Source organism: Vulpes vulpes, chromosome 13 (assembly GCF_048418805.1).
Source record: "Vulpes vulpes isolate BD-2025 chromosome 13, VulVul3, whole genome shotgun sequence".
In the NCBI taxonomy this organism is placed as follows: Eukaryota; Metazoa; Chordata; class Mammalia; order Carnivora; family Canidae; genus Vulpes; species Vulpes vulpes.
In genome coordinates this window covers 68,094,200-68,122,153 of record NC_132792.1, presented here as the reverse complement: position 1 = coordinate 68,122,153, position 27,954 = coordinate 68,094,200, and the positions used below count along the sequence as shown (strand labels likewise).

The 27,954-nt window shown below is 36.5% G+C and overlaps 1 protein-coding gene across 4 annotated transcripts in view; it reads left to right on the top strand.

Moving 5' to 3' along the window:
- Positions 1-27,954, top strand: part of CHD7 (chromodomain helicase DNA binding protein 7) — a 190,834-nt gene that overhangs the window by 119,159 nt on the left and 43,721 nt on the right. For all 4 annotated transcript variants that reach the window (XM_072734679.1, XM_072734676.1, XM_072734677.1 and 1 more), the window contains exons 4-12: positions 700-841; positions 6,552-6,689; positions 7,729-7,794; positions 14,333-14,388; positions 20,475-20,589; positions 24,089-24,172; positions 25,730-25,867; positions 25,964-26,085; positions 26,657-26,900. In XM_072734679.1, coding sequence (XP_072590780.1) covers positions 700-841; positions 6,552-6,689; positions 7,729-7,794; positions 14,333-14,388; positions 20,475-20,589; positions 24,089-24,172; positions 25,730-25,867; positions 25,964-26,085; positions 26,657-26,900 — 1,105 coding nt within the window. The remainder of the gene's footprint in view (positions 1-699; positions 842-6,551; positions 6,690-7,728; positions 7,795-14,332; positions 14,389-20,474; positions 20,590-24,088; positions 24,173-25,729; positions 25,868-25,963; positions 26,086-26,656; positions 26,901-27,954) is intronic.

Here is a 27,954-nt window from a genome sequence, read left to right as displayed (position 1 = left end):
TTTGTATTTCAGAGACCAAGCTTTTGAAAGAGAGGCTATTGTGACTATGTCAAAAAAAAAAAAAAATGCCTAGCACCAAAATAAAGCTTATGTTAAATTAAGAAGACAGCATTAAGTAAAATTATATAGGACAGGAAATTGCCATATATTTTGTTATATTTTAAAAGGCTTCATTGGATAATAATGTAGCTGGATGATATAATAGAGGACACCTAGTAGTGTTAGTTATAAAAAGGACTTAAATAGGAGTATTTAAAGCTGCAAGAGACACAAAGAAATGATCATTATAGTCTAGTTTCCCTTGACATTAAAATTAAAAAAAAAAAAAAGAACCCATAACATTCTGCACCTTAAAAACTTGAAAACAAAACTGCTTCTTAATCTGATTTTTCATTATGGCTTGGTATGTTGGCAGGGATTTTGCATTGTCTAGATGAGGAAATGTACTCCGTGTGGTGTTAGGAGTTTTTGCATGAAATTTCTTTTTAATTAGGTCAGATATTTGCCAAAGGTCATCAGTATGGGGTTTGGCTATAAAAACTTAATTGAGAGTGCCATTTAACTATAAACGGCCAACATGCATCGATTTATCAGTTGTCATTGATACTTTCGGGATATTAATGTGGGAAATATAAGGCATGGGGCATGTGGAAAACCTCATTAAAAAGTGAACACTAAGTGATCCACTTTGAATTCTAGTAATAAGAAACCTGATTCAGAAGCAAGTGCTTTGAAGAAAAAGGTCAACAAGGGAAAAACAGAAGGTTCTGAAAATTCAGACTTAGACAAAACGCCCCCACCATCTCCTCCTCCTGAAGAAGATGAGGACCCAGGTGTTCAGGTAATACCATTATTCTGATCCCGAGCCTTGGTTATTTAGCATGGGTAACTTTAGCCGCATATCAAGTACACTAGACCTCCCCTGTCTTTGTTATAGAGCTGCTTTAAAGGTGGCTTTATTGTTGTCTGGAACATTATATCCACAATGGTGAGAGCTGGGGGCTGACACGAAGTTAAACTCCTGACTTCTTGGTTTTGTCATCTTTGACCTCACAATAAATAAAACTGAGAATCTTCATTTATTTCTGTAAATGTATCCTTCGATGTTGATATATATATGTATATATTTGTGTTAACATGTTGTTGATGTATTGGTTCATTTAAAGCTGCTTTCATATTTCTGATTTTCTCTGAACTTTGGTTGCTTGTCAGTTCTTTTATTTTACAGAATAAAAAAACCAACATGTAATCTGTAGCTAATCTTAAGGTTTCTGACATCTGATGGCCAGAGTTGGGATGTATAGTCATGTAATAAATAAAGTTTCTGTGAACAAGTTAGTGACTTTCTGGATGGTAACAGTGCAGAACTTTTCAGTGTTAGATTCTCCTGACTTTTGGAGAATTTTGTAGGAAGAAGTTGAAAAACTGAAATAAACATTAGGAATGTAGATTCTTGTGTGTAAAGCATCCTGCCTTCACTGATTAGACTATAAGGTAAGAGGCCCTTACACGTGACCGTTAAAAATTATTTCCTTGTTACGGTCTCTGGAAGTGTGCCAGTATGTTCCACTGGGATGGCTAGGAATGTCACTTCAGTGAATGACATCTAAGTTATCAAGGAGCAGTTACCGAGGAGTCCTGTTAGAATCGCAAGTCAGCCCCTAACAACCTGCTTGTCTTTTTCGGAGTGTTCAGTCCACACTAAGTACTTTGCTACCCATACCTCTACCAAGTCGCTTAAAAGTCAGAAAAAAAAAGTACAGTTGCAGCTCTATTTTAAAGAATTTCAGATAGGTTTGGGTTTTTTTGTTTTGTTTGTTTTAAAGGTTTTAGTTTTAAGTAATCTCTACACCTAGCGTGGGGCCCAACCCCACAATCCTGAGGTCAAGAGTCACTGGCTCTTCCAGCTGAGCCAGCCAGGTGCCCCTGTTTGTTTGTTTTTTAGTAGAACTCCTTGATGTCTATAATGTCACGGAATGGCTTAAGCTAAGAGGGCCCGAAAGGGAGAGGAAAAAGAGAGTATGCGTGAATGAATGTGGTTTGGTTAGGTTCTGTAACTAACTTGTGATGCCGCTGGCCGTTTGGGTGAATTTTGTAATTTCCTTTTACACATCACTGTAAAGATAGGAAAGGTAAGGTAAGTAAACCTCTTTTTTTTTTTTTTTAATGGCTTTGGGAATTTTAAACTAAAATATTTGAATGATCTTAAAGTTTATTTTTATGCACAGGGGTGTTTTCTTCTGAATCGTGTTTGCTTAAACCAGGGCCTTTATGACAATAGTATTTGGACATTAAATAGATTTCTTGACCACACAGGTCAAGAAAATTCCATTTTTCCCTCACAAATAATGCTGCTGTTTCTTGAAAGTATTTGTATTAATGGAGACTCAGTTGGACTTTAGGAAATACTGATTTTTCCCCCTTCTGCATTTCACTTATAGAAAAAGGCTAGTCTATTCAAATAAACATCAGTGCATCCTTTCTAATTAGCTAGTCCATAACTGTTATGGGTTCAGTAGCTAATATAAGCAACCACACAAGAAGATCTGACTTTGAAGGCAAGTCTTTCTGTGTTCCTGACACAGGAAGTGATGCTGACTGCTGTTTGTTGTTTCTTCCTGTAGCATATGCATGAAGGGCTTACAGTTCTTATGTTCTGTGATTGATTTGTTTAAACTATTAAATTCCGTATAATGTAAACTCAAAATTGTATCTCAAAGTACTAAAACAGAGAGACCACGGAAACACATTTAAATCTTCCCTTTGGTATAACTGTGTTAACTATGTGTAACTTTTCTAAAATAATGTAAGTTTATCAAATTGGCCTATTATTTTAGTCTCAGTTCAGAAGTTTTGATTTATGGTTTATTTTCTTTTTTAAAAAAGTTTTTATTTTTTAATTTAATTTAATTTATTTTTTTTTAAGATTTTATTTATTTATTCATGAGAGACACAGAGAGATGCAGAGAGAGAGGCAGAGACACAGGCAGAGGGAGAAGCAGGTTCCATGTAGGGAGCCTGATGTGGGACTTGATCCTGGGCCTCCAGGGCCTCCAGGATCGTGCCCTTGGCTGAAGGTGGTGCTAAACCGCTGAGCCACCTGGGCTGTCCTAAAAAAAAGTTTTTATTTATTTATTTGAGAGAGAGAAAATGAGCAAGGGGAGGTGCAGCAGGAGACTGAGAAACAGGCTCCCCACTGAGCGGGGAACCTGATGCTGGGCTCCATCCCAGGACCCTGGGGTCATGACCTGAGCCAAAGGCAGATGCTTAACCGACTGAGCCACCCAGGCGCCCCAATAAGCTTTTTTTTTTAAAAAGTAGTTTTAGGTTTACACAAAAGTATTTATATATGCCAAAGGCAGATGCCCAACCTACTGAGCCAGCCAGGCACCTCCTGAGTTATAGTTTAAATGGAATGCTTACACTTTGTTTTGATTTTAAGAAATCTTTCAAATAATAATAGTTTAGCAGACCATAATAGAAGTGTATTATGTAATGAATTGATTTTATGTTGGGAAATGGTAAAAGGAATCTCATTACCTAAAATAAATGAACTTAAGATCACTATTGTTTAAAAGGCAGAAAGCCATAACAACATGTAAAATTTTCAGGAAAAATTTAGTTCTAATTGTATTTTTGGTGTTTTTGCTCTTATGAAGTGACCGTGTATCCACTACTAACAAACCCCATCACTGTTGCATAGATTGATAACCCAAAGTTGATGTGAGAACAAACTTCCAGAATTAAAAAAGTTCTATCCACCAATCATAAAATTTCTGTTTAAAAAAGAAAAGCTTACTGTTTTATTGTACTGGAACATTTCTTCAGTAGGGAGATTTAGTGTATAGTGGATTTGTGTTAGACTGTATCTGAGGGTGTCTAGTTACTTAGGCTGGAAGCATACTGTGACATGGCCCCAACCAGGGAAACCTGATAAAACATCCAGATGCATCACTGATAGCACTTCCTCCTTATAGTAATGACAACAAGATGAAAATATAGATTAGCCCATTTCAATTTAGTTAAATTGATAGATTAAATGAAATACAGATTTGCTAAATCTTACCAATTAAAATACCGTTACTGATAACAACCATTTATATCTTAAGGAAATTGACAATTGAGAAGTGAGGAATGGTTAAATGGGCACAGGAGCAGGAGTTATTCTAGATCAGCTTTGGGAAGAGAGAAGGGAAGCTGTGCAGGGTATCCTGGCCTTGTAGCATCAGTACTTTGTGATTATTATTATTATTATTATTATTATTATTATTATTTTGGAAAGGTAGCGCTAATTAATGATGACTTTAAACCTACTAATTTCACTTGGCATTAGTATGGGCCATGCACTGTTCTAAATGCTTTAAATGAATTGTGTTATGTGATCTAATTCCCTAATGGGATCTTCACAATATACTTATGAAGTAGTTAACTATCATGAACCCCATCCTGCAGATCGGGAGACTGAGGTCCACAAAACAATATGTCCAAAGTCACATAGTGAGAACCTGGGCCAATTCAGAGACTCCGCACTCACCTCCAGGGCCCCCAAGGTCAAATTGCCTCCAGTGGTGTGGGGGGAGGTCACAGATAGCAGAACCCCTGCTGACCTAGGATTGGTTCTGGGTCAGGGCTGACTAGGAGGATCAGAGGAGGAGCCTCTACTCTGGTCCATGTGCTACCCTGTGGGTCTAAGCCACTACAAGTTTATTAATAAGAGGTTACCCCACATACCTTGAGCCAGAAAGGTGCTTTGCACCTCTGCAGTCCAGACTGTGTAAGATCAGAGCTCACAGTCTAAAACAACTCATTTGATGGTCATACTGTAGCAAGTTTGTGTTATAAGCTGCCTCCCAGCCCCTCCTGAGAGCAGAGAGAGCAGAAGTGCGGTAAAACAAAACTCAATCCATCTTATCCTCCGAGGCAAGGTGCTGGGCTTCCGTGGTCCTGGTTTAAGCTGCGAATATCCTTGCTTGCTCCCCCTCTGGTCTGCATGGTGGTGTGACTTGCCTCTTTGTTTTACTAACGAACTTTAAAATTCAGAGTCTCTTTAAAATGTTTTATTTCATAATTCTTTGAAAAAAGTTCCTAAGTGTTACTTTTTCAGTATTTTGATTCATTTTGAGTGCTTCGTGAACTCCTCTATAAGTTGTAATCTTAATTTATCAGTGATTTAAAATTTACCCATGTCATTTTAGAGTTGTGTTAGATTTTATCAAATACACATATTAACGAAAGGTGATTTCCTCTTGTTTTTAATTGACAGAACTAATCTTCATCAAAAAGGTCTAACAAAAAAACAAACAAACAAAAAAAAAAAAGGTCTAACAATACAGAACTGTTTTGAGCAAAAAGTGTGTAAATCTCCTCCTGCTCCATTCACTTCACTCCCTAGAATTAATAGTTATTAACAATTTGTTGTGTGTCTTTTCAGGTTTTTGTTGTTGTTGTTGTTATTGAAAGTGTATACATATACCATTTCTTAGCAAATATTCCTGTAGTCTTAGAGAAGTAAACGAGACATTCAGTGTCCTTGTTTTGAGTTTATGTATTGATGAGTCATACATACAAAGAGATGCACAAGCATTTCTGTTATCCTAAATAGAATTATAAGCTGCTTATTATTATGTGACTTGCTTTTTATTTTACAATTTATCTTGCAGATCATTCTGAAGATATAAAAGCTTGGGTCTAAAAAAAAATTGAGATATCTTGCAGATATTCTCAAGATATGTACCTTACTAGAAGTGCAATCGCTAGGTCAAAGGGTGGGCATTTTTAAACTTTTGATAGACAATGACCATACTGTCCTGCAAGGTGGATAACCCAGTCTTTTGACGTTGGGGTGGGAGGAGACCATTTTGCTAATAATCTTACTAATACCAGCTATTACCAGAACTTTACATTTTAATCAGTGTGGTAAAAAATTTAACTAAAAAAAGTAAAATTAGTTTTCACAGTCATTCACTATAAATTCTGCCATTCAGTCTTTCATCTCCTCAAAAATTTTAAGACTATTGCCAAGATTAAAATGCAAACCTTTTATTTAAATGGCCCTCTGAAGTACTATATCAGTATTTATATAGAACTTTGTAATTTACAGATTATCTTCTAATGCCTTCACTTTCTTGGATATTTTATTATTATAGGAAAAACTTAAAACATACAAAAGTAGAATAGTATACACTGCTGTTTACCTGTCATCCAGCTTCTATATAGCTTTCACTTCTGAGCGGTGCACCGCCTGACTAAAGAATCAGTTGTGTCATTACTTCCATTCCCCAGCTGAAGATCTGGTAACTGAGAGTGACGGAGCCTTGGAAGTTCCAGACACCTGACTCCAGATTCCACCCCATTTCCGTTATGTTCACTGCCACTGTGGTTTCTTATGTGATTTACAGGGTTAAAATTATCAGCTTTTAGCTGAGGTTAATCTAAAAAAAAAAATATATATATATATATATATATACATATTGCCATCCTGAAAAGTTATAAAGAGCATCAGTGATGGCTTCTTAAACTTGCTTTGTTGGATTTGTTTGTTTTTGTTTTAGAAGAGACGTTCCAGCAGGCAGGTGAAGAGAAAGCGATACACAGAAGACTTGGAGTTCAAGATTTCTGATGAGGAGGCAGATGATGCAGACACTGCTGGGAGAGACTCCCCCTCCAACACCTCTCAGTCAGAACAGCAGGTCAGCAGCCCTTCTGTGTGGTTCTCACGTGTCTTGCACAAGGTGGACTAGAGCTCGAATAGCTGGAAGCCTTGGACTCTGAGTCGGAGAACATTCATCTACTATTGGCTAATGTACTGTGGGATGTTAAATGTTTAGCAGTAGCTTTTAGAAAGCCCTGTTTGCTGAAATTTATTTTTATATGAGCCTCTGATACATAATTTGATGCAGTTTTGGAGAATTAATGGCCTATGTTGAGGAATAGTCAGAGCTAGGATGCAAGGAGGCTGAATTTACCTCTGAAGAATTCAGGGCTGTAGCTTCTGGGACTTTAATAAACCACTCAAGCTTGTCTCCTGCTGTTAGGCACCGTCAGAACCCCTTTATGAAATTACTGCCTTGTAGTACCCAGCAGGGCATACTTTATTCTCTGTGCAATGTAAATGATGGATAAAATAGTTTGTATAAAATATGGCTAGTAATGTTGGATTGATTATTGTAAAGATCTTTTTTTTTAATGCTCTTTTGTTACCATTACTGTACTTTAGTTAACAAACTGGTATCCCATTGAAAAGTATATTAAATGCCATTTTTTACTTTATTTGGTAATTTGTGCTATGTTAAGTTGTTATATAACATTTTATGTGACCAACATAGATAAAAGCTGCCTACAATAACAGAATGATGAGTATATTTACCCCATGGGTATAGATGAGCAAAAGTTATATTTTTGACTGCTATCATGCAGAGATTATTTTCTCTTGGCAGCTGGAGTTTCTGAATGTTCTCTGGCTTTAGGGACCCATGCTAGTCCACATAATTAAACCACATAATCATGAAGTAATAAACACAGATCTTCCTTTGCCTTTCTAGAGAGTGAGAGTCTTGTTCTTTTCAGTCATAATTTCCCACTGGTGACTTTGTACCCAGTGATTTAAAGGGTATGAATTTAAAGGGGAGGAAGGTAGATGTAAAGGGAATGATTTCTTATTTTTATAGCATGGAATGGGATGGTTTCTATTTGGGTTGATTGATTCTACTTTGGTTTTGGTTTTTTTAGGAATCTGTTGATGCAGAAGGTCCAGTGGTAGAAAAAATCATGAGCAGTCGTTTAGTAAAAAAACAGGTAAGCACCACTTGGAGTGATCAAAACCTATGGTATATGTATGACTCTTAAGTTATTTTTTGCCTTATGATTTCCATTAAAAATTCACTATTGTAAAACAAAACTCCTGGTGATATTTCTCATCCTGTCTGATTTATTAGCCAAATATAAAACTATGAGCTATTTAGCCCCAAATGAAATTGAAATATATCAAACAATCAGTGCTTTATGACACCATTTAGAGTAGACAAGGAACTCAAAAATCGCCAAAGAAATATATAAGCCTTTTAGAGTTATACGCTGCCTCTTTCATAAATACTATTCATAAAAAAATCATAAATGTGAATTTACCTCTCCTCTCCCTTAGGAAAGTTCCCTGCCTGCCCCTGTCCCTGCCCCCACCCCAGGATGGAGGTTTATCATTTTAGTGAGTAGGTGGTTTTCTCATACTTTCCATAACATTTCTTCATATCCAATTAAAATATTTATTAATATCTTTTTTTGTCAATGCAAAGGTGAACTACAGAACTATTTTCAGTGTAATTTCTTTTCTTTTTTTAAGATTCAGTTTTTTTAAAGTAATCTCTATACCCAACATGGGGCTTGAACTCACAACCCCGAGATCAAGAGTCACATGCTTCACTGACTGAGCCAGCCAGGTGCTCCTTCAGTGTATTTTTTGAAGATAATATGACTTATTCTTCAAAATTAGTCAAAATTTATGTTCATCTGAGGTGAACTCTACGTACCTGTTACTACTAGTCTGATAGCTTTGTCACTGAAGAACACATATAAAGCAGTCTAGTACTGATGGAGAGTCCCTGTTTCATCCCAACCATCTCTCTTTTGCCAGTTGGAGAAAATGTTTTATTTTGTTCGAAGAATTACATAGATCTTGAGCTGCACCTCTATATTCTAGCATACAGTTTCCAGTGTCCCTAGAAGTGGTGTCCTATGGATATAGGATGCCTGTCTTTCAGCTTGAATCTTTGTCAAATGCAGTTCTTATTTGCTTTCCAGGTAGGTGGAAGTACAACCTCATTGCTCTGATATGTAAAATAAGCTGCTGCTTTTGTTTGTTTGTTTTAAAGTGAGATGTATGCAAAATGTGACTTACCATTGAAAGAGATGAGGCATGGAGGAATCAGTGAGACCCCAGATTTATCAAATAGGGAACCTTTGCTCTTCAGATGCAATTGTCGAGAGACCCTTGAAAATGGTATTACACCAGCAGGGCATTTCTCTTTACCTTTGTTGCAGTACTGTTTGCTTTTCTATTGTGTTATTCAGAGTGTGGATTTTTTTTATCAGACTCTACAACTCTAGTTCACAGGAAAATAATCAAGAATGGCATGTCAAGATATTTTGAAATTGAGCGTAGGGGATGGGAGTTATATGGAGTGGCTATCTGTTGACCCTTTGAACATGACAATTTCCTCTCTGATGAATTCAATGATAAAATTTCCACCAAATTTCCCACCTGTTTAAGCAGAAATGAGCACTATTTAACTCATTAGAAAGGTTTCGTTTTTGTCCTGCTAATGACTTTAGAACTGTTAATTTGTGAAATGTCAATATATGGTAAAATTTAAATACTTGACATGCTTTAAAGAATAATCCCCTTCACAGAATTGAAGTGACTTGTTGGAGTAAATAGCATGTGGTTTGGATAGGATGTATTAATTTTCATTCAGTTGATAGTGCTTCAGCAGGCATACTCAGCAGGTTTGGGGTTGCAAATTATAATTAGCTCTATTATTCAGAGCTACTTAGACTATGCATTACGTGGGACGTTGCTTTTCCTTTCTGCTTTGCCCACTTTACAGCTCTTTTTTCTTTTCTCATTAGCTTTAAAAGATAGGTACCCACGGTTAGGAATAGGTATTGTTATCATTTACAGGCAACTGAGGTTATTTTATCATAGGAGATTAAAAATCACTTTAATTTTATATGACGGTGGAGTGTTTGTGGAGTTGGTGAATTTTAGGATGGAGAAGATGAACGGAAGAATTGGTCTGAGCAGGGAGGTATGCCTTGAGGTGTGATTTAAAGTAAGGATGAGATGTATAGCTCATTGAAGTGCTTTTACATTACTGGTGTTCATAAAGCGCAATAAAAAGTCATCAGAACATTGTAAACATTAGCAGGTACTCACTTTTCCAATTGGTAATGTTCTTGAAATAGTTACTTTAGTTATCAGCTCTATTAACATTGGAGGAGAGTGTGGCAAATAGAAACAAAAGGAAATTTGAGATTTTCCTGTGGATTCTAGCTATGCCTGCTGGTCTGTGTCCTATTACCATGAATAATTGAAGAAGTAGCTGTGAGAAGGTGCCTTTATCTCCCCCTGGCAGCACTACAGTAACTGCTGTGGGCTCTCAGAGCCTACCCTACACGGTGCTGACACATAGTGGGGACTCAGATAATCGTTTCCAGAGTCAGTTGACCTCATCACTGTAGCCTGAGAAGCGTTTCTCATTGTCATGGAGTCATGCGGACACAGAGCTCATCTGGCAGAGCCTCCGTAATGCAGCACCTCCTGTTAAATAGGGCTGGCTCAGGCCTGTATGTTGTTCTAAACTCACGTTCAAGTGTGTGAGTCCCAGGGAAAGGGATGTAGATGATACTCGTATTTGAATTTTTAGGTAAATTTAAGAATGGACTTTTGGATTGTACAATTGTTCATTCTTTTGTTTTCTGCATTTAGTCCATCATGTAGCCCTTTCTGCTTGGAGCCATCTGTCCTTGGAGAATAATAATTCAAATCCTTTTTGTATTGGAAGGTCAAAAGTAGTTTTAAAAGTAAATTCTGGGGGATCCCTGGGTGGCGCAGTGGTTTGGCGCCTGCCTTTGGCCCAGGGCGCGATCCTGGAGACCCGGGATCGAATCCCACGTCGGGCTCCCAGTGCATGGAGCCTGCTTCTCCCTCTACCTGTGTCTCTGCCTCTCTCTCTGTGTGTGACTATCATAAATAAATAAATAAATAAATTTTTTAAAAAGTAAATTCTGGCTATATTCCCTGGAATTCTTTTTTTTTTTTTTTTTTTTTTTTTTTTTTTTTAGGTTATCCCATGATATATTTTCTTAAGAGCTTATTTAAATTCCAGGGTATTTGTTTTAATCTTCTTTAGCTGAACCCACTAATAACAACAACAAATAGTATGTAAAGTGGGCAGAAGTCTTCATCACATTTATTATGTCCTACTTTCTCCATAAGTGAACTGTGATTTGGTATCTCTGGTAGAGAATAGAGTAGGGTTGGGTCAGAAGTAGGAAGTGATTCATACCTTTGCTTTATTGATGTCTTTATCAAGGCGCTTTCTCTTTCTGTTGTAAATTTTCTAACACTTTCCCTTTTGGGGAAACTATAGTTTAGCTTTGTTTCTCCAGTGTGGCTGCTTAATTTAGTGATAGAATGCTTAGGGAAGGTCATCCATTATTTTTGGCTTCAGGATTGCCATTTACAGAAAGAATCCAGGTGGCCAAAGGAGTCGATTTATTGTCTGGTTCCTGTGAACGATGGAAACAAGTATGGCTTAATATATTTGGAACTTTAAATTTCATATGAATAATAAGGATTTTCATAGACTAGCCTTGGAGTCTAATGAAAAGATATACACGTTTCTCAAAAATATTCTATTGAACACATAAAATTACTGTAGAGGGCTCTCAAATTTAATAGTAGTTGTCCAGAAAATAAATTTGCTGGTTTCTTGTGTATGTGCAAGTACACTTGCATTCATGTCCAGAACTCTAGTGCTTGGAGTCAGTTATTCATTGGTTATGATATTGTTATCATTATAGAATAGTGTTTGAAAGTTGGAACATGAGGATGGATAATTGTTGGGGCTGTTTTCAGATATCACCAGAGGCTAGTCAAACTGCCATTTATTTATTTATTTATTTATTTATTTATTTATTTATTCATTCATTCATTCATTCATTCATTCATTTAGATTTTATTTATTTATTCATGAGAGACAATGAGAGAGAGACAGAGACACAGGCAGAGGGAGAAGCAGGCTCCATGCAAGGAGCCCGATGTGGAACTCGATCCCGGATGCCATGATCATGCCCTGAGCCGAAGGCAGACACTCAACCGCTGAGCCACCCAGGTGTCCCCAAACTGCCATTTAATGAATAATTAAAATGGTGTTCCTGAGGGCTAATGAATTCACATACTTTTGTTAATTGTTTTGCTATTAGTAAGGCAGAGGTCAGTAAGATCATATGTATATGAAACAAAAGGTATAAAGCAACTCTACTCACAGTTCTAGGGGCAAGAAGGTGATCCAGTATGTGTGGTCACTTCATCAAAGAACAGGCTTATAATTTGGGACATCCAGAAGAAACAGGCCTTGGTAGAATTCTATACCAGCTCCAGGTGGTACTACATGAAGCCTTGGAACCCAGTTGCTTCCTCTCAGACAGCTCTCGACCCTCTTGGTAGTCATTTCCATGGCGGGTTCCTAGAGGAATAGCTGATCATGACAAGAAAGTGGGTATTGATGACAGTCAAGAGACAGACAGTTGATGGCTGTGAGTCAGAACTTTCTGACCACAGGACTGAGATAGGATGAAAACTATCCGTGGTGTTCCAGAGTAGATCCTATGTGCTTTGGTGTCTGCTTAGAAATTAGGGGCTGGTAAGACTATTTATTTAGAATATGATGGATAAGCCAGTATAGGGGGAAAGATTGGGAAGAAGAAAATCAGGAAATAAGAGAGAATAGAAATGATAAAGCTTGGTTTTTTTGTTTTTTGTTTTTTTACTACCTCAAAGATACATAATTTTGAAACTTTCTGAATTGAAAGAAATATAACTAGCATTAAAAGAGTAAAAACGGTAGATGAGACACTTGAATTCCATCCTAGGATTGGATTTCACGGTAATGCTATGACAAGTGTCAAAAGGTCTAGGCTCATCCTGGCTTTCCCTTTACCCTGGTTGTCTTCTGTCTTGTCATGGCCTTTCTACCAGAATCTCCAGTTCTGTGCAGAGCTAATGTATTTCAAAATGACTACCGAAATGTGTGAGTGGAAGAGGTAACATTGGGTTCGAAAAAAGTAAGGTGGGGGCTAGTTAGGTTGTCTCTTGAATTGACAAGAATTTCTCTCTAAATTAAATCAATTAATTCCAGGCTTATGTTGCTGGCTCTTGATGGTACCCAGCAAAAATTCTTTTTTTCCATTTTTGACAACTTAAACGTTTGGGATAGTTATGGTGTCCTGTATATATTGTTTAAAAAGCTATTTATGGTTATGACCACTTATATATCATTAGATCAGAACCAGATATTAATGGGCTTTGACTACGCTCATAAATATCCTGCCTTCTAATTGCTGAGGGCTACGCAGGTGGAAAAGCAGTTTAAAATTTGATTGAGGAGATACATGTGAGAGTTTCAGAGAAAAGTTTAAGTTCACACAGTCTTTGATAGTAGTTTGAAGATTAGGGATTGAGGAAATTGTAGCCTCTCAGAGCAGAGCCTGTGCTAGTCTGTCATCCAGTATAGAAGTCTTTGCTCTTTTGTTCGTCCTTTACCATGTTCCTACTTGCCTTAATTTTCTCCGCAGCATCTCTGAGGCGGCTTAGCCAAGTGTGACCCTCGAGGCAGGCTTGGGTGCTCTTGTAAGAGTGTAAAAGCAATCCCTAAACATCTGTAAGTGGTGTTTATGTTCTACGTCCCTGATTTATCTGATCAAATGTTCCAGGAGAAAATTACATACTATGACTTGTTTAATAGCCTAAAACCAGAAGGGAAAAAAAATATTGAAAGAGATACCTAAAATATCATATGAGTGGTATCTTCTGCTGCACACACTGCAGTAGGTGGGATCAGGGGAGATGGTGTAGATAATCTCACCACCGAACTCTTGATTTGGCTGATGCATATCACGATTTTAACCTTAACCTAAATGTAGTAGTTGGAGTGTTAATTTTATTTGGCTGCTATGTGTGTGAGACATCTTGTCTGAGAGATTTTAATTGTACCACTGAGTAAAACTAAAACTGTGAATTGTGATGCACTGATATTACAGTGTAAGAACAAGGTTTAGTTTTATATGGTTTCTTGTTTAGAGTTATTAACTATATGGAGGAATAAATGTCTTTTAAATATTTTAAAACATTACAAAACCCACAATGTAAAGTTGCCATGAGGCAGCCAAAAATAATACATATGGCATTCAGGAGAGCAGTTGCTAATTGGCTGCTGCCTGAGAAAATGGTACACTTGGCGTCTACTTAACACTGTGGGTTTGGCAGAGAGCCAAATTTGGGGTCAGGTTGTTGTGAATGAAGCTGCATGTGGTTAGGGAGGAGTTAAAATGATTCATGTCTTAGAAGCTATAGCACATTGAGTAGCTTGCATGGGCCTAAGCGTGTTAGTCTTCATCTCACTGGCCTCCTACTGCTCGCAATGTGCTCATCCTTACAAGAACATCAAGCACTGCCTTTCTCGTTCCTGTTTCGTATTCCTGTGGGAGTAAATCACTACTTTTGGAATATTCTAGTAGTTGGTGTTAAGTATGTGTCTGAAATTTTCTTTTGCTGCAGAAGGACTCTGGAGAAGAGGTAGAAGTTGAGGAATTCTATGTGAAATACAAAAACTTGTAAGTAAACTGTGATTTTTTTTTTTTCTCTTTTAATCGGGGGATATATTGTCAAAGTCCTAATTAAGGATGTAAGAAATAATTGGAAAAATGAAAAAATAATTGGGAATTGGGAGATTTGGGTATGGTTTGTTTCATGCTTTGGAGGCCATTGCCTACTAACTTTTGTATCCTTGGAATTTCATAAATTTCATTTTTCTGGAAAAATGTGTGTAATTGGTAGAAAAGTTGACTAGCTTTCATGTATAACCAAGAAATTCTTTTTAGAAGGAATACAGCCTCATACAATAATAGAAAAGTGAGTAAAGTCATATTTGCCTGTCCTTTGAGAATGAATTTTACTCTGTGGGGCCACTCTCCCTCCTCTGGCTGTGCATAGGATGCCAAGCACTTGAGACGAGATGTCTCCTATCAGGCGAAGGCTCTAGAAAATTATGACATCATTCACATTTTGAAATGCAGTGAGCTGTGATTTTGTTTGTTTCTGGTTAGTAGATTTGAATTGCAAAAGTTTTAAAAACTGAAGAACTCAGTGAGTTGTTATTCTTTATTGTAGATATAGGACCAGACACATACTTGATGATCCAAGTAGTTGTGAGGATCAGTAGTCATCCCGCTAAAGTCATCCCATCTGCGGCCTTTTTCTAGTTTAAGCAGTAGTCACAGAACAAGGACAAAAATCTTCATGGATAACATAAAAATTAAGTTTAAAAATGTCAAAGCAAGGAACTCAAACCCCATATTAATAAGTTCTAGAGTTTAAAGAGAGGCTTTTGGGAGTTGCTGTCAGAACAGCCTAAGAAAATATACCATACTCTTAGAAAATGAAAGCACTGGGCCCATGGTCTCTATCATTCTCCCTTGTTGCAACTGCCACTGTGTTAATAAACTAATGTAGTTTAAAGTTTTGCTCATAAGACCTTTATTGAGTGAAAAGGTGAAGAAGTCTCTTGTCAGTGTTATTGTGGGAGTTCAGTGATATACAAAATACAGCGATAAAGAAATGCTCGGTTTGTATTAGATGGATGTTGTCATCATTTTGTACTTAGAGCATTATGACTGTATACATGTGGAAATTATACATATGACATGATTTCATATATAGCCATATAAGGGAAGCATCAGCATAGGTAAGGAGGAGATATAAGTAAGCCAGGGAGAGTTCTCTGGTAGATTTATCAAATCACACACAAAGCAAGAAATTTAAGTATTGATTCCCACAAAGTGGCACCACTAGATCAGCATCCATTCAAATCAGGATGTGGAAGTGAGGGCTTGAGGTACTTGATTCATTTGTGACTAGGTCCCACTGCCAGTCCAGGAGAGACTAGTCATCCTTCATCGGTCATGTGAGATGAGGCAAATGTAGTTATAAAGAAGAGCTTTTCTGTCTGATATTATTGAGTTCTAAGAGAAATTAAAATTTCCCTAAAATTAACAGTTCCTGTCAACCTTTTATTTGACATAATTTCAAATTTACAGAAAAATTACAGGACTGGTATAAAGAATTCTTGTTTTCCTTTTTGTAATTGTAAAAGTATCTTCTGGAAAGATTTTTGAGATTCTTAAATGTGATAATGGTTACCAAGTGGTGATTTACTAATTCTGTCACCCATTCTAAATGTATTAGTTGGGTTTTCACTGTAAGGGAGAATTTGGCCTAAATCTGCTTCTTTGTAGCTGTGTAGACTTGCAATGTCTTATTTTTATTCAGTGGGCCATAATTCTTTATTATCATATCATTATTTACATTGCTCACATCCCAGATTTGGCCACTGGGAGCCCCTTCAGGCTGGATTCTGTTTCCTTTTGCCTTGTCCCCATCCTTCTTTGAGCACTTCCTTACTTTCTGGCAGCAGAGGATATTCTAATCTCATCTTGTAATTGTCCTGTTTAAGTCCTGGAATAGGTTATTTATCCAAAGAGACTTGGTTGTTTCTATTGAAGAATGGCATTTAGAAACCACCATTTGAGTACTAGGTGTGCACATTGCTGCAGGGAAGTCAGCGCTTCAGGGGCCTGTCAGTAGATAGAGCTAGGTGGGCCACCTGCTCGTGTACATGCATGTACACACATGTGTTTATTATATATACACATCTCTGTGTACCTACCTATCTACTTACCTAACAATGATGAAAAACAATGCCTATAAAGGGGGAGGGTCTTTATAACAATTGTTCTGGCTTTATTTCAACAGCACTGCAGGGCTCATTCTGTCCTTTCCCCTTCTAATAGTAATGACTCCCTTCTTCAACCATGAGAAACCTGGTTCTCATTATCTCTAATATATTTGCTTATTTGTCAGTCTTAGAATATACAGGAAGTGTTTTCCAAATTACTAGACCATATTTTTGTGAAAAAGAAGCCTACCAACTATAAAGTTCATTCAGTATTTGTATGTTTATTTGAGAGAGAGAGAGAGCATGAGCAGGGGGAGGGCCAGAGGGAGAGGGAGAAGCAGACTCCTTGCTGAGCAAGGAGCCCAACATGGGCTCCATTCCAGGACCCTGGGATCATGACCCAAGCCAGAGTCAGACCCTTAACCAACTGAGCCCTTTTCCCTTTCCTTCTACCTCATTCCTACTTACCTTCTCATCAATCCCAGATTTATCCTTTCTGTAATTTTTGGTATGAACACACAGATAACATATATATGTGTGTGTGTGTGTGTGTGTGTGTAAATATATATACAGAAAATATTTTACATATAATAAAAGTATTATTTTCCCCTGTTTTCTTACAAAAAATAGCAACTATCAGTACACATTTTCACTTTGCTTTTTAATAATACTGTATTTTGGCAATTATTCAATATCAAGCCATAAGGTCTTCTTCACTCTTTGTTACTGCTGTGTAGTACTCCATTTCATGGCTGTGTCATCACTCATCCAAACACATCCTGTGCATGTGGGCATGTAAATTGCTTTTGATATTTTATAGTTATAGATGTTACAGTATATATTCTCATGCCTACATATTTTGAGATTGTTTTAGGCACAGTTTGAGGGTGAAATCCTAGGAATGGGATTGCTGTATTCAAAGGCAAACATATATGTAGTTCTATTAGGTATTGCCACATTCCCTTCCATGAGGGTGTAGCCCTTTGCCTTCCTACCAACAATATAAGAGACCATCTATTTCCCTACAACCTTTCCAGTGTAGTATGGTAGTTTCATTTTTTGTGAGAAATTGTATTTTGCTTTAGTTTTTTTTTCTTAATTTGTGAACAAGAACATCTTTTCATTAGTTTAATCTTCTTTTGTGAGTTGTGTCATCATGTCCTCTGCCCATTTTTCTGTGTGATCTGTTGCAACTATGTTTTCATAGTTTCTATTATCCTTTGACTTTATATTTTTATTGCATTGTAAATTAAAGAAATTTTTTATGTATTTAGATTTATTAATATTTTCTCTTATTGAATATGGCATTTGAGCCATAGCTAGAAAGATTTTCCCTACCCCCAGATTAAAGAGGAACTTGCCATGTTTTCCTCTAGTACCTGCATGGTTTCATTTTCTGTGTGTAGGTGCTTGATCTACTTGGTGTTTATTTTGGGGTATGGCATAAAGTATAGTAATATTTGGTTGTTCCAATTTTATACTTTTCCAAATATTGTTGTTTTAGCACCGTTATTAAAAAGTTCATCTTCATCCTGGCAATTTGAGATATGTTCCTTATCATGTCCTAAATTTATATATTTATTTGGAACTATATACGTACCATTTTTTTTTTTTTTTTTTAAAGAGAGATAGCAGGGGAAGGGCAGAGGGGGAGAGAGAGAATCTCCAGCAGGCTCTGCACTGGGCTCGATCTCATGACCTTAAGTTCTTGACCTGAGCCGAAATTAAGAGTCGGGCACTCAACCCAGGTGCCCCTGTACCATATTTTAATCCCTTGGTCTGCCTTTCTATTCATGAGCCAGTAGCATGCTGTTTTACTTATAAAGGCTTATGGTATATTTTAATGTCTAGTGTATCTAATTTCCCCTAAAAACTTGCCCTTTTTAGTCTTTTTCTGGATGTTCTTGCATGTTTATTTGTATATATGTCAGTATTAACTCACCTAACACCATAAAAATGCTTCTTTATATTTTATTTATATTTATATTGTATTACATTTACGAATTTATGATTTATGATGGTGAGTCATGCTCTCTAAAAATAAGGTTGTCTTTCTAGTCCATTCAACTCTATCTTTGTGTCTTTTAGAAGGGTTTTGAATATTTCCTTATACATTTCATACATTTGTAAATTAAATACATTGCTAAGCATTTAATGTTTGTTGATAACATAAGTGGTTTTCTCTACCGTTGTATCTTCTGATTATTGTTTGTGTAAATGGAAGCTATTGACTTCTGTATGTTAATTTTATATCCTGCTACATTGCTAAATTATTTCATTTTATTATTTGAATTAGTATTCTAATGGATTATCTAGGGTTTCCCAGCTATGCAGTCATACAGTCTGTAAATAGGGGGAATTTTACTTCTTTCCAATTATTGCCCCCCTTGTTTTCTCTTGTCTAATAGCATTAGCTAGTGCCTCAAGTACAATATTAAATAATAGTGGGGGTGGTGAGTATCCTTGCCTTCTTTCTGTTCTTAGTGAGAGCTGTGGTTTTTCTCCATTTAGTAAAGCAGAATCACTATCCAAAAAATTACAGCCCAGTTTACAAATGAGAGAGTGACTAAATGCCTATGTCCACCTCACAGCCACACCAGTGGTGCTTTTAAAGGCATGTGCTGCACCTCAGGAAAGACAAGGGTGTTGACTTACACAAATGTCTTTTTCTGTCCAATAATTAGACTAGACTAGGTTATTTTTATAGTATTTGTTTCTGATAATATGCAGTAGCAGGTTGCACATTATTTATTGGAAATTGAGAAAGTACTTGAAAGTAGAAAATAAACTACTTGGAATCTTACCACCCAGAAATGATCATTATTAACATTTTGATGCATTTTCATCTAGGCTCTTTTCTCTGTGTGCATGTGTGTACAGGGTTTATATCAATTCATATTCTACAAGGTATATGTATTTAAAGTCCTTATCTCCCTCAGTCAATTGTAGAAGGACTAAATTAGTCCTTCCTTTTGCATATTATACTTTACATAAATATAAACGATATAATGCTTAATATCATAAGCCTTTTCCCTGTCATTGATCATTTTTGACAGATTTTAGAATGGCTGCATAATTTCTAAGAGTAGTAGTACCTTGATTTTGAAATAGGCACATATTCAGCACCTTATTTCTTTTTAGTGTCATCACCAGAAAGAGGAATAGGAGACAGGCTATCTGGGGCAGGGAGAGAATGATGCTACAAAAGAATATTGAAATAGCAAACCAAAGAATGTCAAAGGTATCATAAAATGTTAACTATATACCTATGTCAAAGGGAGGGTGAGAGTGTTCAAGTTGAGGTTAGAGAGAACACCTGTGCTTGGAGCAGGCCGTGGTGAGTGTGAAGAGGAGAGGACTTGCCCAGTGTGGGGACTAGGTAGACAGTAGAGAGGGAAAAATTCACAGGGGTCCAAGAAACATCATTTCAAAGCTCCTGGAAGAATGAAGCTGGGAGGGCAGAAATTGATCAGGGGCTGGTTGGGGTGTGGGTGTTCAGAGAGCAAGTGATGGTTCTTTTCTCTCTGATTGCTCTAGAAGGACTAGGTTAGGTTTACCAGTGCTGTTTTAAATTTGAATTCTCTTAACTTGATGGAAACCTTTTATTTCTCAATTAATGATAAAAGGCTCAAAATGTAAATTCATAATTAGGGCCACCCTGTAGTGCTAATTGTTTTGTATTGAAGTGTAATCCATTCACTTATGGAAACAGCTTGTTAGTAGGTCCTTTTCTCTTTTTAATGGGAGATAAATAAGAGAACTGGAGGCTTAGGATGGAAGACAAATTCAGGCACTATTACTGATTTTTTTTTTCTTATTCTCAAACATGAATAATTGTATTGAATGTTGATCAGCAGTCTCAATAAGTAGGTAAACAGCTTATTTTGTTAATTATTTAGTTGATTTTGGGGGGGAATAATAAAATTATTTTCTACATGTTTCAAGTATATTATTTTATTCTTTTAGCTCTTATCTTCATTGTCAATGGGCATCTGTAGAAGATCTGGAAAAAGATAAGAGAATTCAGCAAAAGATCAAACGATTTAAGGCAAAGCAGGGCCAGAACAAATTCCTTTCAGAGGTATGAAATACCCAGTTAATTTTCTTAAGTAGTAACTTTCTTAAAGTGTTTGACTTTTGAATTTTAGTTTAGCAAATGGCTAAGAAAAAAAATACTTTGCCTCATTTGGTGCTGTTACTTACATACTGGTAACTGGTTATTGCTAAAAAAAAATTTGTAAACAGGAAATTTCTCATTCTTCCTGTTGCTTAGTCTAGAAGATACTGGTCCTTATATTATGTGGAAATATGATGGTATCATTAAAATCTTGTAATGAAAGTATAGTTAGCAGATGGTGAAAAAAGTCAGTGGATAAAAGTTCTATTAAGATTTAGTGAGTTAAAGACTCTATAGTAAGTATTAAATACAGTTTCTAGAATGTCAGTTACTTCTACTAAGGAAAGTATGTGGCAGATTTCTTTTGCTCAAGTTAATACCCGATCACTAAACTCATCTTTACTAATGATGTGTGCCATGTGGTATTAGAAGTTGGTATAATGTCTTTCCCTGTCTCCCTTTATCCTAAATTATCGATGATGAAAAAGGTAACCATACCCAGGGCAGGGAAGGAAATCTGCATTTTTTAAAAGAAGTGCCAGATTTCCCCTCCAACATAACTTGATTGCATTAAAAATGCTTTGGCAGACTGCTTACTGGGGTCTCTGGACTTTTGCTCACCAATTTGGTTTCACTTACAGCCTCAAAAAGATAAAAGAGAAACCTTCACATTGAAAGATTAAACTTGCTGATTTATTAGTTTCCCTCTCCATAAAAGAGTTAACAGAATGTAAACTGCAAAGAAGTGTGAAATTTGATGCAAAATAATGCCTGTTTAACAACCTACTTCGCACCCCCACCCCTTTTTGGACATGAGGGGTGGGGATGGAAGAGTGTTCAGTACTTTTCTGTCATAAAATCCTTATAATCTCAGATGACAAGTCTGTGTTCTCCTGAAGTCTGATTTCCATGCTCCCAACAGGCAGATTGTAAAGTTTGTATTAGATGGGTGATTGGGTGGCAGTGGTTTTATTGGACATATGTCTGCATCACCACCTTTTCTGATCCGAGTATTCAGCTTCCTTGCAGTGCAGTAATTAACACTGAGATGGATTGGAGTCACTCACATGTGACTCTTTCACCTCTTAGAGAATATTTAAATGATTTTTTTTTAAAGGGCAGATTTTAAGAAAATACTTAAGATTCTATTTTTTTTTTTGTGACCTTAATGAAACTGAAGTTAAGTGTTGGTGACAATTAGGCAAGTTGAAATCATTAGCTTTCTTTTAAAAAGACACCATATGTTCTTCTGACCTTTTCTTTATGGATCAATGTAGGGAGAAGGAAAGAGGGCAGTGGTAGCTTCCCCTACCCCCGCCATCCTTAAGTCCTGGTTCTGTTTATGAAATTTTTTTGGACTTTGTTTGCTGGTGTCAGCTGCAGTTCAGGGATTTGTGCCTGGTCCTACCTATGTAGCCTTATCTATTTGGGTCTATCTATGTGAATAACCTATTGCTACGGTTGAAATATATTATCTTGAGTGGTAACTTGACAACTAGAAATCTTAAGTTTTGTCCTGAGTGGAAGTAGCTAAACTTCAGTCTGAAAAGATGATCTGAGGGCAAGCACAAAAAAGATAGCAACTCCCTTCCTCTCTTTCTCTTTTACACACAGACACATGCACACTCAGACACACACACGGACACACATGCCCTGGTTTCAGGTGTTCCATGGTGCTGCTGCTTTGGGATTTTTAATTATGACTGCTTTTGCATTCTTTGTTTCACCTTAGGCATCCTTTTAAGTCCGCTGTACCTAAATCTCTGTTCAAAGTGGAAATTGCATCCCATGCATGATGGCCCAGATTACTCTCTGGGAGAATGGACATGTTCAGGAGTAAGGTTAAGGATTTTAATTCATCAGTGAAAGCTGCCATTTAAGAAACAAGGTGTCGTAAAAGGAACTTTTATCATCAAAGTTTTAGTGGAAAGTTTTAGTGTTCATACTATATATGAACAATGCATACATATTGTGTACCTAAACCTAGATGCTTTTGACGAAGCCAGTGCATTAATACACTAACATTTTGAATGAACATTTTGATGGATTTTTTGCACTGTTCAAAGTCATTTCTCATTTCTTCTTCATAATTTTGTGTTCAAAGGACCTAAACCACACTTTTTTTTGTTTTGTTTTTGTTTTTTTAAGATTTTATTTATTCATGAAAGACACAGAGAAAGGCAGACTTAGGCAGAGGGAGAAGCAGGCTCCCTAGTTGGGAGCCTGATGTAGAACTTGATCCCAGGACCCCAGGATCACAACCTGAGCCAAAGGCAGACACTCAACCACTGAGGCACTCAGATGCCCCCAAACCAGATGTTTTAAATGGACACAGTAGCCCAGGAATGTTTGCTATCCTTGTGACCAAACAGCTTATCTTTTTAACCTGCATTTTAGAAGATATGAACAGTGTTGAAGTGACTTCTACTATGTCTTGCAGAAGCTTTTTTTTTTTTTTTTTTAAGATTTTATTTATTCATGAGAAGAGGGAGAAGCGGGCTCCATGCAGGGAGCCTGATGTGGGACTCGATCCCGGGTCTCCAGGATCACACCCGGAGCTGATGACACCCGGGCTGCCCTTGCAGAAGCTTTTTAATGCAGTTATGTTACTGATAAATTCACCTCTAGGCACACATAATAATGTATCTTCTGTTTTCTAATTTGCCTGACTCTGACTTCTTTAAAGTATGGCATAGTCTGTAATTTCCCTTTGAGCCATATTCTGTTCTTTTATAAAGAGATGACCTTGCAAGCAAGTTAGTATTCTTTACTTCTGTAAAGATTGTTAATACATTGGCTAAATAACCCAATTATTTAAGCCTCATTTCTTTATTCTTTATACTTTTAGCCAGATGCTCTATATTCAGTACAAATAAATCATTAGAACACTTAGATTAACGATAAGACTATATTCAGATGAGGGTACAGATTGATTGGCAAAGACAACCAGACACCCTAAACTGTTCACACTAAAAATAGGAAGCTCACTGGTTTCAGTATTTTTTAGCTTTTGAATAGCATTCTGTAAATGATGCTATAAGGCCTCAGACAACTCCAGTAGTTATGAGACTCCAGTAGCACTTAACTTTGCATGGCTCTGAGACTTTATTGCAAGCTGCAGTTTCGAGAATGCTAAATGCATTGCATGCCATAAGCCTTTTGGATTGCTCATTAGTGAATTGTAATTTCACACTTCATTTAAAATATTCTTAAACATTCTCTCACAGTAAAAAGGTTTCACACAGTAATTAAAAGACCCGGTTAACAAAGTCTGAGAAGTCTGATTTCCTCATGGGGAATGATTTTGCTAAATTGTAGCATTTCAATTAATATAATAGAATTTGCCAAATATAAATTTTTATTTTTCTGTGGCCCCCAAAATATTATTGCCGGGTGAAAAGTGGAATAACGTTTACTCTTAGGAATTAAATGCACATTTTAACTTTTTTTTCCTTTGGTGCAGATTGAAGATGAGCTTTTTAATCCAGATTATGTGGAGGTTGACCGGATAATGGACTTTGCACGTAGCACAGATGAACGGGGAGAGGTAACAGAAGATCATTTGTATTAGGGGGCAGTGACTCAGACAGCTTATGTGTGTTTACAGAGAATGATTATGGAATCCTAGATCTAGTCCTGGTTCAGAGCATTGGATTGTGACACACTTGGTCTAAATTTAACTGAAATTTACTATTAGTTTTATGACCTAATAGTGCTAAATGTGTTCTTTGCTTAGTTTGAGAGTTTTTTTTAAAAGAAATCAATTTTCAATACGAAACAAATACATTGGCACTTTACACAATTTCAGAATATGATCAATTAAGAATTCAGTACAGTTTGATATAAACGTATTATGAAGCACAAATTTCCCATACGTAATTAAGAGTGCTCTTGTAGAAGAATGGAATTAAATGTTATTTAACATTGTACATCCATAGTGAAGTTGATGAACCTCATTGAGTGTGGTGCACAGAGGATAATGTAAAATAATTCTCTTTATGAGTTCTTGGCATTTTCATGTTGCTTTGCAAAGCCCTGTGAGGTTGTAAAGGATGGTTGATTGGGGCAGGAAGAGTCAAGACCAGTCTAGTGCCTTCCTGACCATATTGTCTTGCTAATGATATATATGCACCCACTATGAGTTCTGTCATTCCTGGCTTCCTTGTGTAAATTAAGTTTTATGTAAAAATGTTTAGAACTTACTTATCTAGTGAGATCTGCAGTGAATTCCCATTTTTTCCAGACTGTTATCATGAAGTCTATGATGCTTCTGTATCTATAATGTGATATTTACTTTTCTAGTTTTACTTAGCTGTACTTAAAAGAAGATTGTTTTATTGCATACTTACACAGTCCAGTGAATGTTTTTAATATCACAGCGAGGTCAGTGTGCTTTAGTCTTGAAGTGAAGATTGACAGACTCAAGTATTTTCTAGAGGAAAGATAAGGGAAATCCTGTTGATCTGCATTACCCAAAATATTTTTTCTCTGATATACTAGAGCTCAAACACTTTATGTATGTATGTATGTATGTATGTATGTAATCTGTACACCGGCGTGGGTCTCAGACTTACAACCTTGAGATCAAGAGTCGCATGCTCTTCCGACTGAGCCAGCCAGGTGCCCCTCAAACACTTTATTTTAAAGCGATTAGATACAAACAATACCTCTCTTTAAGAAAAAGGCAGAGATACTGATACAGACTTGTTTCTTATTCTTTAAGAAACTAATTATATAAATGTATTATAATGATTTACCATATAAGTCTGAATCAGGCATCTAATAAATGATTTGCACAGATAGGAATAAGGCTTAAATTCAGCTGTGTTACTAACGATTTCTTTATATTTTTGGCTTTTGAACATAGCAATGAATTTAGGTAAAAGTTAGCTTGTTCTGATGATACCCACTAATATTATTTCTAGTTTACACTTGATACTATTAACTGGGATGACTGTGTAACAATTGTAGTTTTAAATAAACTTCTACCAACTCAGTTCTTACTGTTGCTGAGGTGTAGTGTCTATCAATAAGTAATGTGTAGGTGTATATAGATACATTTCGATCAAATGAATCCAATTTTAATTTATTTAAACTGGCCCAGCCTGTGACTCACTACCTGGTGAAGTGGTGCTCCCTGCCTTATGAAGACAGCACGTGGGAGCTAAGGCAGGACATAGATCAAGCGAAGATTGAAGAATTTGAGAAACTAATGTCCAGGGAGCCAGAAACAGAGCGTGTGGTAAGACTTGGCTAATGGTGAAGGATTTAATTTGAAAATAGCATAGTGGTGTGGTCTTGGAGAAACCACTAATGGGATTTACTATATTTGAAACAGGAGCGACCTCCTGCTGATGATTGGAAGAAATCGGAGAGTTCCAGGGAGTACAAAAACAATAACAAACTCAGGGAATACCAGTTGGAGGGAGTAAACTGGCTACTTTTCAATTGGTACAACATGTACGTAAAGCATGTTTTTTTTTCACTTTTAAGAAGACCTATAGCTTCCTGTGTAGTCATTGAAAATACTAATCAAATAATGTCACACTTTAATCTCTAACCAGAATTATGAGAAACAGCCAGGAATGGAAGTATGATTAATTTTCATCCCACAAACATTAATGCATAGATATTAATGGAAGTATGCAGAAATAATTTTTATGTCCTAGAGCACTTTGTTTGAAAATGTATTTTGTTGAAAAAGAAATGTATTTTGTTGACTCTAAAAGAACATTTGAGGGCAGCCTGGGTGGCTCAGCGGTTTAGCACCGCCTTCAGCCCAGGGTGTGATCCTGGTGACCCAGGATCGAGTCCCATGTCAGGTTCCCCTCATGGAGTCTGCTTCTCCCTCTGCCTGTGTCTCTGCCCCTCTCTCTCTGTGTCTCTCATTAATAAATAAATAAAATCTTAAAAAAGAAAAAGAACATTTGAGATATGCATTTGTGACTATCATAGTATATATTTTGTGAAAAGAAAGCAAAATATCTAACATCTGTACTTACTAAACTTTTGTTTCACTTCCTTCCCAAAGGCGAAACTGCATTTTAGCAGATGAAATGGGTTTGGGAAAGACTATCCAGTCCATTACATTTCTCTATGAGATATATTTGAAAGGAATCCATGGCCCTTTCTTAGTAATTGCCCCATTGTCCACAATCCCCAACTGGGAAAGGGAATTCCGTACCTGGACAGAGTTGAACGTGGTTGTGTATCATGGGAGTCAAGCTAGTCGTCGGACCATTCAGTCGTATGAAATGTACTTCAAAGATCCCCAGGTAAAGCATCTTGAGTGGTATGCTCTGTGCCTATCATGTACATTTCAAGGTATTAGGTATTAAAATGGACTCACATGTTTGGGGAGAAGGTCTAAATTTTACAAAATTGAGAAATTGCTTCAGATTTCTTACCCAATTGTGTTATATTTTCCTATCTTATAAATACAGCTATTTTTTTTTTTTACAATCTTTGGTCATTCTGATTATTTGATAAGAATGAATGAAATATTTTTACCTTGGGTGACTATGGAAAATCATTTAATGTGCTGATGCACTAATTGGTTTTATTTTGCAAGCCTAAGGAAAAGCTAAATAAAAAATGGTGTTCTTAAATGTAAGTGGAAAAATTATTTTATTAAACTATTACTAGAAGTAAAAATTTATTGGGCATGCAGTGTTTGTGTGAAACACACCCAAAGGGAAGAACTTCTCCTTTGACTCTTTGTAGCACTTGGGATGATTTTTGACTTACTCTTGTTAGCTGTATACAGTTGTTCTATGATACTGACAGTGAAACATCATAAATGAGAAGGAAGAAGAGTATGTGCTAAAATAATTGTAAGCTACAGGTGGTAAGTAAAAATCCTATAACTGGAAATAGGACAGAGTTTTGTTATATGTTTGCTTTGAGTATAAAATCTGACCTATGATTAAATACTTCAAGGAGAAAAATATCGAAATCTATTTTGGTGTTTAACTCTGGATTTGAGAGATTGTTAAAAGTTCTATACTAGGTGAATGTTTTTTCATTTTAGCACTTCAAAAGAAATGTTACAAAAGTTAAAAAAAAAGTAAAAGATTTTAAACAGTTAACAAGTTTTTATATACTATAGTATATAATCTTTCAGCTTTTCACCTTTTTGGGGTCTCTAGGATATAATTAGAATGGCCACACTTAGTGGCACTTTACTACATATGATCTGTGGAGAAATTGGATCAGAAACTTTACTAATGATTTTCAAACTTCCTTGAAAAAAGAAAGGCTTTTAAAGCTCCCCTGCAAAATAACCTTGAAAACAAAAATGCAACTTGTTACTAAAATAAAGATGTCCCC